This window comes from Camelus ferus, chromosome 5 (genome assembly GCF_009834535.1).
Source record: "Camelus ferus isolate YT-003-E chromosome 5, BCGSAC_Cfer_1.0, whole genome shotgun sequence".
NCBI classification, from domain to species: domain Eukaryota; kingdom Metazoa; phylum Chordata; class Mammalia; order Artiodactyla; family Camelidae; genus Camelus; species Camelus ferus.
Genome location: NC_045700.1, coordinates 67,799,124 through 67,815,770, shown reverse-complemented (window position 1 = coordinate 67,815,770; position 16,647 = coordinate 67,799,124). Strand labels below are relative to the sequence as shown.

Sequence of the window (16,647 nt, the reverse complement as noted above, 5' to 3'; positions counted from 1 at the left end):
CGCCCTGCCCGCCCCGCAGCACACACCCATGCAGGCACTTAGACACCTTTACCTTGTTTGAGTATAAAAATAGGTCTGAGTCCTTAAAGAGATATTGATGGTGTGAAATGGTGCAGAACACATGGCTCTTCTGATCAAGTCTGTTATTCAGGGTCATGGATATTGTAGATTATCCACAGCTCTTTTCTTTCTTTTTGGTCTTTGAGGTTGTTATTGTTGTTGACTTTTCCACTATTTTGACCTTTACACGGTAAATATGAGGAAAAAAGATTGAACTATTCTATAAAATAAGGCGTATGCATGATACTTTTTTCTAGGCAAATCCTAGTTTGAGATGTTCCTTCCAGAGACCCCGGGGAGGGAATGGTCAGGGGATACTTGCAGTCAGGAAGCCAATGCCTGGTCTTGGAACTGGGCACACCCCTGGCTTCGGCAGTTGCGATCCAGTTATTGAAAATAATTTGTACCTGCCACATTCATGTATCTGTTTTCATGCGTTTTCCTAAGTTCATTTTAGGAGGTAGGGATGTTTCTGAGGAACACACTTCACCTGGACCTCTAAATAGAGGTACAGAACGCATGAGGACAGTTGCCTTAATTTTACCGACAATTAAGGGGAAAATCTTTTCATGTTAAATCAAGCATAGAAAGCTGGTAAAATGTAAAATTGATGTGAGTGTGTAATATAAAAAAGCCCAGCACTTCAGTTTTGAGCTCATGGTGTGACAATTGAGGCTCTGCTTCTGCTACCCTGGAGGTGTCTCCACGTTTGTTTTAAGCCACTTCGGGGGAGAGACGTAGAAGCTTCACACCGGATCCGTCGATGTGGCCTGTGGAAGAAAGCCAGTGAGGAAGCAAGTGTCTGAGGCCAAACTGCTAACCCTTCCCGTCTCTCCATCCACTGAGCACCCCTAGTTCAACACTTCCGCTCCCATTCAGAGACCAAATCAGCAGATCCTCCCTTTCAGAAATGAGCCTGAAGAGGAACGAGAAGACGCATAATCTCCACTTCAAGAGCAGAAGCAATTTCCCCAGGGTGGAGTAGAAAATGAGGAATTTCTCCCCCGTGACAACAAAGTCAAAACAACAACAGTGATGATACAGGTTTATATTGGTTGTTTATACTCATTCATTCAAAAAAATTAATTTTAATATTCTAACAACATAGGAAAAATCTAGTGTCCTTTCATTGTTACTGTAGGTTTTAGTATATAGTTTTCCCTCATTTCACTTGTTATGTTCCAGCACATACATGTTGGGTGCTTCCTCTGTCTAATTCACTGTTCTAGGTCATAGGATACAGCAAACAACAAAATAGACAAAAATCATTTTCTTCTTGGAGCTCACCATCTAGTACAGTTTATTAGGGAGTTGTACAGGGAGACAGGCCATAAAATAAGACAAATGACAAAAGACTTGGCATTGAGGGGTGACAAATGCTATAAAGGAAAATAAAGGAAGTATGGGAATTAGGGGGGACGTTGCAACTTCAGTAGTGTGGCCACTGAAAGCCTGGCGTTTGAGTAAAGATCTGAAGGATAGAGGAACAAGCCACGTGGGTATCTAGTGGGAGACTGTGTCTGGCAGAGAGAGCAGCAAATATAAAGACACAGAGAGGGACAGAGGGGATAGCAGAGCTGGATAGAATCTTGAGAACAAGGGAGAGTCATCAGGACATGCAGTCAGAACCCTAACTGGGAGCCCCTCACCGTGCAGGCCATCGCTAGGACTTGGGCTTTATTCTAAATGAGGTACAAAGGTGTTACAGGGCTCTAGTCAGAGGATAGACACGATCCACCTTAGTCTGAGTGCCATCATGCTGGCTGCCACGTTGAAAATGGATTGAAAGGGAGCCTGGGTGGAAACAAGGAGCCCCGGCAGGAAACAGTTGCACTAATCCACGGGGGAGGCTGTGGTAGCTGTGTCCAAAGAGTGACAGTGCAGTGATAAGAAGTGGGCAAACTCTGGTTATAGCTTGACATTTCTTGACAGATTGGATGTGTGTGTGTGGGGAGGGTGTGAGAGACAGGGAGAAAGAGAAGGAAAGAGGGGTCAAGGATGACTAATACGTATTTTGGCCAGAGCAACTAGAAGGATGGATTGTCATTCATTTGGGATGTAAAAAGATTATGGAGAAAACTTTGGGAGATCAGTTTTTGGCCTGTTGGGTTAAGCAGTTGACCATATGAACCTGGAATTGAGGAAGAAGCTCTGGGTTGGTAATGTTAGTGTGGAGTTTATCAGCATATGCTTTCTTATATCTTTGCCAGGAGACAAATGTGATCACCAAATTTAGACACATTGTCTTTAACATTTTGAGGATGAGGGTGAATAAGTGAGAGGGAGCTTAATGGGGGGGGGGGGGATGAGGATGAAATGGAGAATGTGTGGTGCCGTGGAAGGCAGATGAAGCAAGTCATTTAACGAGGAGCCAGTAATCCGCCGAGTCCTAGAATCAAGCTAGAGAAGTGACATTGAATTCAGCAATCTGAAGATTGTTTCTGACCTTTATAAGATCGGTTTCAGTGGATTAGAGGGGTGAGAACCTGACTAACGTGGCCTCAGGGAAGAGGGGGAGGAGAGAGGTTGGGACCTGCTGTCTGGACAGACAGCTTTCAGAATTTACTTCACATGGAGACTGAGAAATGGGGTGGTGTCTGTAGGGGTGAGTCCTGAAAAGGTTGTTGTGGTTTTGGTTTTATTTTTTGATGGGAAAGTGAATAGCATATTTGTAGTCTGACCTTCCTGTGTGTATCCAGGGATTAGATGCCTAAATACTGATAGAGATCTGTGGGGACAGGAGTTCTGATCGGAAGTCAAGTCTGTTTGAAAAGCTCATTTTGGATCATGGGGTCTTAGGGAAATGTCAGTGCTGTACTGGGTGACATGAGAATACTGGCATCAGAGAAGCAGAACAGAAGGGGCACCAGAAGATGGATAGGGCAGCAGAAAAGGAAGGCATCCAAAGCAAATACTGCCTGCTTGCATTTTGCATAAAGTTTAGGTTACTGCAGTCCCTAAGGTATGAGTGTAGAATCTTCCACATGCCACAGAAATTTGATCTAAATGGAACCTTAGCAAAAACAAAACAAAACAAAACAAAAACCTTTTTAAATAGAATTTTTTTTAATGTCCAACTCATCTCTGTGGGAAAGGTAATTCTGAATAGTTTTAAAGGTGGAGGCAGGCCATTTTCATGCACTGGACACTTTGGAAACCAGTATGCCTTCTCTGCCGAGGGACTGGAACAGTGGTTGATGTTAATTAACATATCTCTCTAACACTGTCTGCCAGGAGCTCTGTTAGCCGGTAATGTAGGTGTTCTGATGAACCACATAATTTAGCCAACAAAGACCTACAACATGTGGTTTAAATTAATTATCAGTGTAGAAGGAAGCGTGAGTCTGTGTCTACTGTCCATGTTGAGATGAAGAATCTCTTACCAGCGAGCACCTGTGGGGCCAGGGGCTTTGTCTGGGCCTCGGATTCAGGAACTGATGCTCTGCTTTCCAGGACTAGACGCTTTATTCCATCCATTATCCAGACATCCAGAGAGGCTCTGCGGAGCTAATGCCTGTCAATCATGGGATTGGGAGAGGGACTAAGCCAGTAATTAATCAAAGAGATTATGAGATTTGGGGAGCCCCCAGGTCTCACTCTCATCATCTTGGAGAAAGTCATGTATTGCCTGTATCTCCAGAGTAGAGACGCGTTCTTTAGGGCCTGACATCCTCCTGGACAGACTGCCAGTATTCCGCCAGGTGGCCTCTCTATTTACAGTTTTCTTTTTGGAAAATGGTTACAGTGTGATCTGAATCCCTGGATTGGTCTAGATTCTAGTACAAACTACTGTTTAGTCTGTCACTTTGGGGAACGAAATCTCTGAACTACCCTGTTGTCTCATTAGATAAATAGGGACAATAACATTGTTACTACATAAGCTGTAAACTCATGTGGATGTAAAATTAGCGTGGAACACAGTGAAGCATCTTAAGGAGGGAAGGTTACATAGGAGCCATAGATAATGATTGATTTATGGGTTATCAATTTTAAACTTTTCTATTATACTTCTGATGGGTATCTTTTTCTCTTTTCCCCAGTATTTTAGGCACATAAGATACACTAAGAGTTAAGGATGTAGCAAGAAGGAAGACTTACCAAAGCTGTTCGTGATACCAATATAATAAGCCATTTGCTGAGTTGATTAGTATACTAAAATAAATGTCACAGATATGTGTTAGAATTCACCAATATGCAAAATTGAAGTTATAATTATGTTACAGAAATGGTAATGAAAATAACACGTCTACCACATTTAAAAAAATTGATTTTATTTTCCTTTTCAGGACTTAATGTGTTAAACTCTTCATTTTGGCCAGAAGATTAGGAAGATAGAGTTCTCCTGATTATTTTTATACTAGAATAATCTTTCATTATTAATCCATTTAAGTCTTATCTCAAATCAGTTCACCAGTGCTACCAATTAAAAATAGAAAATGTATGTGCTCAGTTTCAAGAATTAAAAATAATGCCTTGGGAGTAGCATTTCTTTCCTGTGGTGAGAGGATTGTTGGGTTTTCCAATTAAAGACGACTCCATACTGGAAATGAGTAGTCAATTATGAAAATTATTTTTGAATAGCCAATTTGCATATCCCTAATTGTATTCATTTCTTTTTAAAGACTGAACTTGAAATTGATGATGTTTTGATTGGTTACCCCTGCACTGGTGGTATTAATATTATCACCAACAAAGTTCCCCTGTGAATGGGGCTTTGAGTGCCTTTCCCGAATAAATGTTTGAATGATAAGTAGATTTGTTTTATTTAATGAATGAAAATATCTAAAGACTTACTAGCAGTTTTCCAGACTTGCACACACTGCCCTTACTGAGTTGACAGTAGCATCCTTGAGCTGCCTGCTGCACTCACATTTGGACTTTTCCACATCAGCTCATGAGGCACATTTGAAGTTCCTACTATGATGGTGTCTGCTGGCCAAAAATGTGTTTTCAGCAGGGCAGCCTTCACCACTGATACAGCAGTGTTTACACAATTACGTGATATTTTATGTTGCCCCTATTTTTAAGAAAAATGACGTGGAGATGGACAATTAAAAGTTTTTATATCAATGATGGGAAATTCTCATATGAAATAAAATTGAGATGAAGATTGAAATTATTAAAAGTTCTGATGTTTAGTTTCATTGGACTTAACCAGTCCACATGGAGCTAGTCATGAAGGAAAAGAACAAAATTACAAGCATGTAGTAAAAACTGGGATATCTGTGTGTACAAGATAAAGACAAATGGTGTGTAGCTATGTCTCTACTTATTATGGTTGTGTGATTTTATAACATCTTTGCTGATGTCCTCTTCTACCATGTAATCTGTTCCATCTCTACATAGTCAACTTTCATTTTTGGCAACACTCTTAAAAAAAGAGATACTGGCATCCTTTCAACCATGCTTCAATTAAAAACAAACAAACAAAAATAAGGTGGTGAGGGGAGAGGAGGCAGCCTCTCATTCCTTCAAGAGAATTAGCCAAAATTGGATCTCTGTTTAAGGAGTATACAAACCAAAACTTTGGTTTTTTAAAAACGAAACAAAGATCACAATCAGCTAGATAACAGTGTCCCTGTGATATGAGTGTCCCACAAAGTAATTAGTGTTGTTGGGTTTGTTTGTAGCTGATTGCTGTGTTTGACGAACAAGAACCACTCCACAAGATTGAGAGCCCTGGTGGAAACCCGGCAGGCCGGCAGAGCCCAGATGCTTTTGAGATGGAAGTGGCTGCCCAGCTGGCTGCGTTTAAACCAGTTGGTGGAGAAATTGAAGTAACCCCTTCTGCGCTGAAATTAGGTAGGTGTATTTTTGAGTGGTATGCTTTTCATCTGGTTGAAATACATCATTTTGTTGGCTATGAGTTGCTTCTACTTTATGGCTTAACCTGTCAGTATTTGTCTTTCAAAAAACCTGGTTTGTCTTTCTCTAAATTATGATGATAGTGATAATGATAATGATGATGATGATGATGATGACGTAGAACTTTGTGGTGACTGACGCTCAGGCAGTGGATGCAGCTTTTCGTGAACCATAGGTGAATCTGAATTACCTGCCCTTGAAGTAACATGGGGGAGGAGTTGGACTGTAAATGATGAAGTTTGTCTGTAGCCTACGGGGACCACTTAACTTTTTTTTTAAAGTTATTTGGGAAAAGCTAAGGGTTATCAAGGAATCCAGGCTAGAAAGAAAAGGTCATTTTCTGTGTCAGCCACCTTTTTATTCTCCACAAACTGTTTATCTCAGAGTTTGGGGGAAACATTTAGTTTCTTAATTCTGTCCTATGATTTACTCTAGCAAGAACTGCTCCTCCAGTGATTTTGCTCAGAGAGTCCTTTTTTGTTGTATCTGGTTTGAAAGTGTTGGTAGAGAGAGAAAATAAACATTCTTCTAAAGTTTTTGTGAATATATGACACCAAGGTAAATAATGTGTCAGTTATCGGTGATACCTCTTAAAGTTAGTTTTAGGTCAGTTTAACAGCCTGAAGTTTTGAAAATCCACTAATGTTTTGGTACTTAAAACTGTTTTTTTTATTCCTGTTGAATGGATGCCTACATTTTGAAACAGCTCTAAGCACCAGGTGTAGGTTAATTCTCAAGCTAGAGCAGAGGTTTTTTTCTACTTTGCAAAGGAAATTTTTTTTTAAAGCAAAGCACATGCTTAAGATTGTAAAAATTGTACCTATGATAGTTTTTGCCATATGAAACAAAATATATACTGTAAAGTTTACTTTACATACCACAAAACTATATATCCAAATTTTGTACTAATTTTCTGGAAAGCATCTATAGTGCCCCTTTTAAAATAAGCCAAGTGGAAATTAATGACCTGCGGTCTTCATAATTTCTGTCTGTCTTTCTGGGAACCAAGCTAGTGAAGTCTGCTGGAGCTCAGACCTTGGAGGCCTTTGTGGCAGTTTCTCTTCATCTGGAGAGAGGTTTGTGGCTCCAGCAACCTCACATCCCTATCATTCATTTGCATAATGGATGCCTTTTTATCCATTATGCAAATGGTACGGGAGGAAAATTAGGCAATAAGGGAAGACGAAAAGAGAAAATTGCTCTTGCTTTTGCTAATATTCTATTTATAAGCAAGCACTGTGGTCTTCAAAGGGCTGAACCTCAGAGTAACCCCTGTGCCTGGAAATCTGCTTTTTCACCTTTCTCCTGTGAGCTTTCTCGGGGGGAAAAGTTTGTTTTTCTTTAGCCTTTCCACAGTTTCTTTTGTTGAACCATCTGAGCAATATAATGTTGAATGCTGAGGTTCCCCTTCTTTGAAAGTGGACTTTCTGCTTCTTCAATACTGATAGAAAATAATATTTATTAAGTGGTGACCATATGCCGGACACTGAGCTCAAGGTAGTGCACTGAGTATTCTAAATCCTTTACTCATAACAGCTCCTTTAAGCCTCATAACGCTTAGTTGAGTTCTGATTTCTGACAAGAGGAGACGGGCGCAGAGCAGTTACGCAGCTCCTCGGAAGTCACGCAGCTATTCGGTGGCGAGGTCAGAGTTTGACGGATTCCTGGACTCCAGTGTCGGGGACAGTTCTGCAGTGCGGCCTTTCATATGCTGTTTGTAAAAGAATACATTGGTACGGTTTTCCTGAGGTTGGCTTCATGAGTATATCCCAAACCCTGGAAATGCTTAATTCCCTGGCTTCCAACCCCATGCCGCCTGGCACCCTAGACTACATGGTAAGATTAGCCAGCCTTCACTGTTAGGTGGTCAGCGTTGCCTTCCCACCGTCTGCTCTGAAACCATGGCATTATCCCCAGCTCCTTCTCGTTCTTCCCACCTTCCACGCTTTCTTCAGCCTTTTCGTCCATGACCACTGCAGCAGGCCAGAGGTTTCTCATCGGTCAGACTACTGCAGGGCCTCAAACTGACCTCTTCCTTTATGGTGAGTGCCTGCTTTCTCCAACCCCTGCTTCTACCAGAGCCACCTTCCCAAGTCACGAATCTGATTGGATAACTCCCCTGCTTCCCAGCGTCCAGTGGCTTCCTATTGTGAGGAGAACCAGGTCCAAACTCATTAGCAAGCTGATGCAGGTGGTTCCTCCAAATTAGCTGGAGGAATTTGGGTAGGGATGAGTGATGAAGAGATCATCCCTTACCTACCCTCTTGCTTCCATCAAAATGAGTTCTTTGCATTTCTGGAACTTGAAAAAGCAAAGAAAAAGTATTTATCGAGTTTCTCAAATTCAAGAAGAATGCAAAACAACCAGCTTTGGTATCTGCCTATTGTGTTTTCCTTTTGTTGACTTCAGGGTGGGGTGTGATCATGGGTTGGGCAGAGGGGATGGAAAGATATACTTGGCAGCAGATGCCATGTCCATGGCTCTTCTGGGGTGTGTCCTAGTTGTGCTGTCCCACCCACCCTGAGACCCTGTTTAGAAAAGGAGTGGGAGGGGGTGGTCAGAGAGGGAGTAAGACAAGTGTTCTAGCAATCCATCATCACCGGCTGCAGATAAAATGCCGAACCCCAAGCCCTGGCCCTTCCTCTGCTCTTCACTAAGCTCTCAGAGGCCACTGGAGCTGGATTTTCTTCTCTCGGGGCTCATCCGCCCAGGCTGGTACAGCAGACGCAGGGCTGATCCTCGCTGCTTCTCTCATTCTTAAGATCCATCCAGGAAGATGGAGAATGTAACCATTGTCTATTCACATATATTTCTTACTTAAGGAGACACAATTGAATAGATGTTAGGAATCAAGACGTTCTTACAATTATGTTTTACTGATATCTGAAATAAAAATACACTCAACGTTCAGTGTAATTTTTATATCTTTTTCCAACACAAGATAATCATCAACAATAGCCAATTAAAAATTGACCACCTGCCCCACATACATGGAGACACAGGTTGCCCATGGCTTTTTTTTTTCCTTTATCTTCCAAGATGAAATACTCATGCACAGAATATGCCGAAAGTTCATATTCAGGATATTTTCCTGATCTGGCCACTTCTCTGCCCACTTCTAATACTGGCTGCTGTTCCACAGTCACCTTAACTCACAGCCACCATGAGCCATGTGTCTTTCTCTACATTTGCTACTTTCTTTGAAACCTCTGTGTCTTTGTAGTTACCATTCCCTTCACCTGACTCACCCCTTTGCCTCTTTTCTACCTGGGGAAATTGTATGTACCTTTTAAGTTCAAGCTCAAATATGACTTTGTGAAGCCTTGTCCAAACCTTCAAGATAGTACAGTAAGTGTACCATAAGTATGTTTCTTAATTCTTCAATAAGGAAGGGATGCAAACATGAGTAAATTTTCTACCGACCGAAAGGGTTCATATTCATGCGTCCTATAAGCTAATGGGGTATATATTTTTAATTTGTAAGACGAGTTTTAAATCATATGGGCAAACACATAATTCTAACTTCATTCGTCTGAGTTATTTCCCACCATTTATTTTCTAATGGATTTTCTAATGTAATGCTAAATAACTAAGTTCTGACTCAGCCCTTACTAGCAAATTATTCTAACACTTTAAGATTTTATGTTTCTGAAATTGGCCAGTGCATTTTACCACATAGAGATTGCTAACCTAAGAGTCTATTTAAAACAAGAGACGTGGTGGAACAAACACCAAGCAGTACAGCAAACACATTTGCAGAGTCCATTTAGACTTGAAAATCACCTAGTTCACCAATTTTCCAAGTCTTCTTTGTGGAACCCTGTGGTACTTCTTAAAATGTTTCAGGATTTCTGCAAATACTTGATTCTAGTCAATTAATAATGTTTGCTGAGCATTTAAGTTCTAGATGCTGTTCTAATTCATTCATGTTCATTCACTGTACAAATAGAATTGGTTATGGTAGCAGGGAAGAAAAGGATGCAGACGGTTGTCCAGGAGGCAACAGAGAATCCATAATACCGTTTTGAAGTCCTATAGGAAAGAGACCCACATTCACTCCAAAGAATTCTTGGCACTTCTTAGAACAGCTTATGTGAAGTACTGGTCTGTTAATAGAGAGTTCCATAAAATTTCATATTAGCAATTTTCTAGGCAATTAACATTATTTTACAAATGACCAAATGAAAGCTTAAACTCAGTATGTGCTCTGATGTCAAATAACTAGTTGGTTAAAGGCATGGAATTGGACCTGGCATCTCTGGGCTTTCAACTACATGACTTTTTTTAGATTAACTGTAGGTTTCAATTATATATATTTTTAATATTATATAGGATAAAATAGCACCTTATTTATCCTTTCAGAATTGCAGGAGAGTATAAATTAGTAAATAGATACTATGAATAGTTGTAAATGAAACACCAATAAGGAAATAAAGGCCAGAAAATTAAGATGGAGGAAGTTTCTTTAAAATCCTTCTGTAAGTTTCAGAAATGAATTTGCTCTTATTTCTTCATCCTGTGTGTGTGCACACATGTGTCTGCATTTACATGTGTATATTTCAGGAAAAAAATTGCACCAAAACAAATATGCTGATATTTGGGATACCTGGGTAACTTTTTGGTTTGTTTTGTGGATACAGTTGTACTTCTTGACATTTCAAGTATCTGCATGTAGCGCCTTCTGTTTGGTAGCGGCCCCGTCTTTGTCCCTTGAGAACCAATGATATGGAGTTGGTCCAGACCCTACAGTATTGAGTCTGTATGTCCAGTCGGGTCATTTAACAGGTATCTATTACATTTTTCAAAACGAAAAATAAATCAGGACACACTTGGCACTTTAGAAATGAATATTCTGAACTGAGACCATCCAGGTTACTTCTTTGTGCCACTAACATATCTCCCTGGGCCACAGTTATCTAATCTGTAAAATAAGCCTTTCTTGTTCTAATGGGCTATGATTGTCCCAGGAGAATTTCATTTAACACCAAGCAGAATTTGAATCTTCTCCATGCCCCTGTCAATTTCCATCCCATGGCCCCAATTAATTAGTAGTTTTATCTCAGACCTTTTGATAATTTTTCTTGTTATTTTTTGGCTGAAATTTGCTACTTTGGGTTGTACTTCTATGAAAAAACATCTCTTTAGTTATAATTATTTTCACAATGCAATTTAAACAGTGTATCAGGATAAAGACTACTTTAAACTTCGCTGTTGCCACTCTTGTGATCTATATTACCCAGATGTAAAGCAATCTGATTAAAGTTTGGAGTTGAAACGATATTAGCTTTATTTTGCTCTTGTGTGTTAAACTTTGAAGATGAGATACTTTCTATTTGAAAGTGATTCTTGTTTTTGAGACTTAAAAGCTGAAAGGTGCCTCAGATACTTTATTGTTTCCATGTGTGTTTGTGCTGCTTCAAAACTGAAATGAAAATTATGATTGTATGTTTGTTATGATATAATTATTTTCAAAACACTGAGTTCTTCTCTCTTTATTTTCGGTAGTTCCCAGATAATACTGTGTAGCCATAGATTAGTGTTGGAAATGGTGACCGTTTTCTATCTGATTCTGACTAATTTACCGCATAAGGGAAACATATGGGATCGTTTGTCTGAATTTTTAAAGAAACCAAATCCCTTTATGGCACGGATCTTCAGGAAAAAATAAAGAAGGGGGAAGTTTATTCCTTTAATTAGGCTGCAGCATGTAGGTAGCTGCTGTGCCCATAATGTGAGTTTAAGTATTGGCATCTGATCCTAGACAAACACACCCACACCACACACATCGCGGAACGAAAGCTTGGGGCTGGGCCGTGCTTCTGCCGGAGCCTTTGAATTCTGACTACAAAGCACCCAAGCCTGTGAGGGTCCCTTGTTACTGGAAGCTCTCTCCAGTGGGCGGTGAAACCCCAAGCTGAAATGACCAGGGAGCTGAGGTCACTTGCTTGGATGAATTCATAAGTCATAATTTGGTCATTGAGTTTCATCCTATTTGTTTCCTGTTGGGGCTGATTCTTCAAAAGTTAACAGCTAGAGAATGGCTTTCCTTTTCTTCTTCCCTGGGAGCCTGGTTTTTTTCCCATGCAGGCTTGGATGAATGATGCTGTAATTAGCTATGGTAACCTTGCCAGGCGATCATCAATCAGTCCTAGCCACGTAGTCAACAAAGTTTCTGCCTGCTTTTCTGCCATGTCGGTAACTAAATCAGAACTGGGGAGGTCACAGCGTCCTAACCCATTTCTAGCACCATTCTTTTTCTTGCTATTGTTGTTTTGGGTTTTATTTCAGTTTGTTTTTAGAGTAGGTGAAAAGTTGCTTGATTTGGGGGGGAGGTGGCACAGGGAAAGTCATGTCCCACATTGAATATTCAAAATGTAATACTCCGGAAAAGGGCCTGAGGTACTGAGTTAAACGAAAAAATAAAATCAATATCTAAAGACAAGCAACTCTAACAAATAATAAAAAGTAATTACTACGCGGAAGTGACTTCTGGTTGTGTTAGTGAGGTACAGATGTGAATGATAATTCAAATATGAAGTTTTCAGTACGTGTGCATTGACTCTTGAGTAATAGCTGGTGAATGGTCAGTGTAAACATCCTAGACAATCAGTTCATCTAACATTTTGTAAAAATAACATGGTGCATTTGGCTTGAAAATATTCCATATTCTTATACATGTTTTTTAAAATAAGACATTGTTTATTAAATGATAGAATGTTAAGCAAGGGGAAATAAAAATTGATAATATCCTGACAGCCATTTTCCTTTTTCTATTTTCTATCCAGTTTATCTTTGTATTTTAATCTTAATTCAGTTCTTTTTTTTTTTTTAAACACCTGCTTAGTCCTCCTTTTGTTTCTTTTCTTTAAGTTTGTTGTTTAGCCAATGGCTAAATTTAGTACCTAAATTGGTACTAAGTTGATTGTACTATAATAAAAGAAATTATTAAAGGGAAATTGCATTTAGCCATTTACCCCCCAAATGTAAGACAGTATATAAAAATCAAGCTTTCATTCTTGTTCTTTTCCAGCTATGTTTTCTAAGTTGATTATATGACCTCAAAATAAAAACAAAACAAAAAAAAAAACACTGAGTGTACCGTATCTCTCCTCTCTGGCCTCTTGCTGATGCTAGACCCACACTGAGACAGAGTCTGCAGATCCCCTCATAAACAAACGGAATGAAAGGTCACCTTCCTACTGCTCACTTGGTATTAGACCCCTGGGTTTTCAAGCCTCTTTTGCAGATTGCTTTTAAATAGTAAGCCCAGTGAAGCCCTGTTTGCAGAACGCTAGTCTCTGACTGGTGAAAATATTTTCAGCCACACTGTCATACTCACCTCCTTGTAGTTCCCTGGACCACTGATAAAATGACTTTGGGTTTGTCCTTTTAATAAAAGAAACCATCCTCCTCCCCCTGACCCAACACACACACCGATAGTCTTTGCTTCCTCCCTCTCCCCACCCATTACAACTCCCGGCTTCCTTTTTTGTAACCAGTTCCTAGTTCTCTGGTCAGCTACTCTGAGTCAGTCAAATAGGACCAAGCAGAATGGCCCTCGTTCTCTAAATATAACAGCTGCTTTTTAGAGCCTCGTTGGTTTTCACGTGTCTGTTACAGAATACTTTCAAATTACCTATCCATATTAAAAATTTCTTAACAGTATGACTCAAATTTTTATATACATAAATCTTTGTGGCCATAAAATAGATACATTTCTTATAAATTTCTAATCACACTTAAACAAATTATTTATGATAACCATGCTGGTTTTCTTTTGCAATTTGAAATTCAAGAACCTTGCTAGCAACTCAAAATATGGTAAAGCCTCTTTTGCACTAACAACTTAAATGTAAGATTTAGCCTTTGGGACTTTTTCTGTGTGTGTGTGTGTGTACACGTGTTCACATGATTTTTTTTTCTCTTTCTGCCCAGATGGGCAGGGGAAAAAAAATCCACTAATTTAATTATTTACAGAAGATCCATCTTAAGGACAAGTCACTCAGAGTTGGACACGCTTTTATGACTGGCTCAGGATTTTCTCATTTGCTTTATCTGATAAACCCGTATGATGAATTACGCCCCAACCTATGCACATTTGGTTATTTTCTTGATCTATACCCATTTGGAAATTTTACTAAGATCTTGATTTGGCCCAATGAAAGTAAGAAATACTGAAACAGCTTGATCTGTTCATTCTCACATCCCAAGGTGATAAGGAAAGGTGACAGGCTTTGCTTAGCAATTGCCTTAAGAAAAGCTCGCTCTCTCTCTTGTGTTTACCCTTTTTTTAATGTTTACCAGATAAAATAGGACAACCTCTAGATCTCACCACCACACCCTGTCAATTTATCATTGAAACAATGCATCCATCATATGCTACACAGAAAATGGTATTCATTCTGTTCGTTCTTAGGCTTAATGAGAAGATCTTGATAGCTATCAGAAAATACAGGTAACCTTATAAAAATACCAGAAAAATTCCAATGACTGCCCTGTATAAGACTCTTTCTGAAAGTCTTCAAACTCCTTTACAGATGGAAGAAATTTGGGCTTTATTATTCCTTTTTCTGTGTGTAAAATTAAAGTGAAGGAAATTATACAGTGCATCTTGCTTATTTTCTTTCTGTTTATACAGAAGACTGGACTGTGATTACTTAATGCATGTGTATGAAATATGACATGATCAAGGAAAATAAACGAGAGGAGGGTTTTTGCCTTACCACAGCCTCTTTAAAACCGTAACACTTGTATTTGGTGTTTTAAGATAACATTGACTAAAGAAGCCATTACTTCAACGTCGTATTTCTTAGAACTGTTGATAAGAATGGTGTTTCCATATCCTTTTGCACTATTTGTTCTGGAAAATGGCATGGATAACAGCAGGCTGAATGGCTTTATGTCATCTGGTTCTGCATAATTGCGATGATCAATTAAAAACTCTGCTTGTGTTTTTAAAGCAAATAGACTTTTCTGCCCCAGAGATCTGAAAGCATGAGGCAAACTTCTTATTTTGGTCACAGTTCAGGAATAATGTCCTTTGACCTCATGACTTCAGTTTGGTGTTACAGCTCACTGCCCTCCGGGCGGGGAGCTCAGCATTTGCACAACTGACATCTGCTCCTTTCAGATGGCTGTGCTGGAGACTACAGCTCTGGTACCTGATGGCAGTGCTGCAGAAGGTGGTGTCGGGCCTGTGGCTGACTTCAGTTAATTGATAGTTATTTATTGCTGGCCCAGTAGATGAAAAGTGTCATTGCTAGGCAACCAGAGGAATAGACAGCAACACAAGTTGTGAGCTCATCTCAGGCAGCTTACAATCCAGTTGAATGAAGACAAATTACTGAGTGTGTCTCTTAACTTGGTTAGGCTTCCATTTTTATACTTTACAACTGCTGTTGTAATAACACAGAGCCCACAATCACAAAACCGTGAAGTGGAAAGGGATCTTACCTCATAAGTATGTTTAGATGCTGCACAGAAGCTGCGTGTGCCAGTAGTTATCTGCGACGTGTCCTTATAGCTTGGTTAATTGTCTCTTGTTTGGGTCTCTGGTTGATAGGTTCATGGAAATAATGAAACTTCAAGTTTGGAACCTGTTTTGCTGTAGTTTTCGTTGACTCTCTGTTTTGGGCAGGGTTAGCTGTAGCTCCTAGTAGGTGACAAAGAATAACTAGGGATCCCTAGTCTTTCCACTACCACCCACAGTGTCCTGTGCTCCCCGAGTGAGATCTCCAAGGACTTAATGACTTGACAGACGAGCATTTATGTCTTCATGCATCTATTCTCCGCGAAGACACTCGTGTCAAATGTACTCTTTTAATTCTAGGTAGTGAAGTTGGAGACCAGACTTCTGCCCTGGTGAATTGAAGGAATACACTGTTCAGAAGGGTTAGCTGTGCCCTCAACAGGAGGTGGAGTTCAGTGGCCCACTCCTTTTCCACTAAGTGTCACATAAACTACTGATTGGACCTCAGTGAGGGTCTTTTCTTCTCCAAATCTATATGCTATACTTCAGCCTAATTGATGTACGTGATACGTTTAAGAAAGTTTTAGTTTCACTGCCTCTGTTCTTCTGACTGACAGTAGCATTCTCCAGGTGAGGGTCCAGACTGGCTAAACTTGACTGCCCTGTCTCAGTCCTTCTACGTTGGGGCCCTACTGAAGAGGAGCATTTTGACCATGTTAGAAGATTCCCATAGAGAAGTAAAGAGAATGAGTTTTGTGTTTTTTCTCCTTTTCAGACTTTTCCAAAACCTTAGTCAAAAATTAACTTTCTTTAAAAGACCTTCCTCAACTGCCTTCTTAATGCTTTATTTTTAAAAATCGTGTTTTAGCATTTGTTTTGTTGCTGTCATCAATTTGATAGAGTACTTTCCTGTCTTTGCAAGGTGAAGTTATGTGAAGTTAAGCAAAGTTCTTGTCTGTAATTCTTATCTTCTTAAAAATTAGTTCTATTCTCCATATCCAGGATATAACCTGAATGTATTTGACTTCATATCTTAATGAAGAAAGAAGGCAATGCATTATTTCCAGGAAAAAAAAAAAAACAAGAGATAGAGAAGGATATAGATGGCATATTACCTGTTTACTTTACAACAGTGTAGTGTAGAAATTAAGAGTAGAAGCCATGGAGCAGGTCTATGTAAGTCAAATATCACTCTGTTCTTTGAAAGCTGGGTGATCATTGGTAAGTTATTTAACATCACTGTGCCTCAGTTT

The 16,647-nt window shown here is 39.7% G+C and overlaps 1 protein-coding gene across 1 annotated transcript in view; it reads left to right on the top strand.

The window, feature by feature from the left end:
- The window catches only part of PARD3B (par-3 family cell polarity regulator beta), a 923,861-nt gene that overhangs the window by 344,696 nt on the left and 562,518 nt on the right, over nucleotides 1-16,647 (top strand). The window contains 1 exon segment of the mRNA XM_032480017.1: nucleotides 5,691-5,862. Coding sequence (XP_032335908.1) covers nucleotides 5,691-5,862 — 172 coding nt within the window.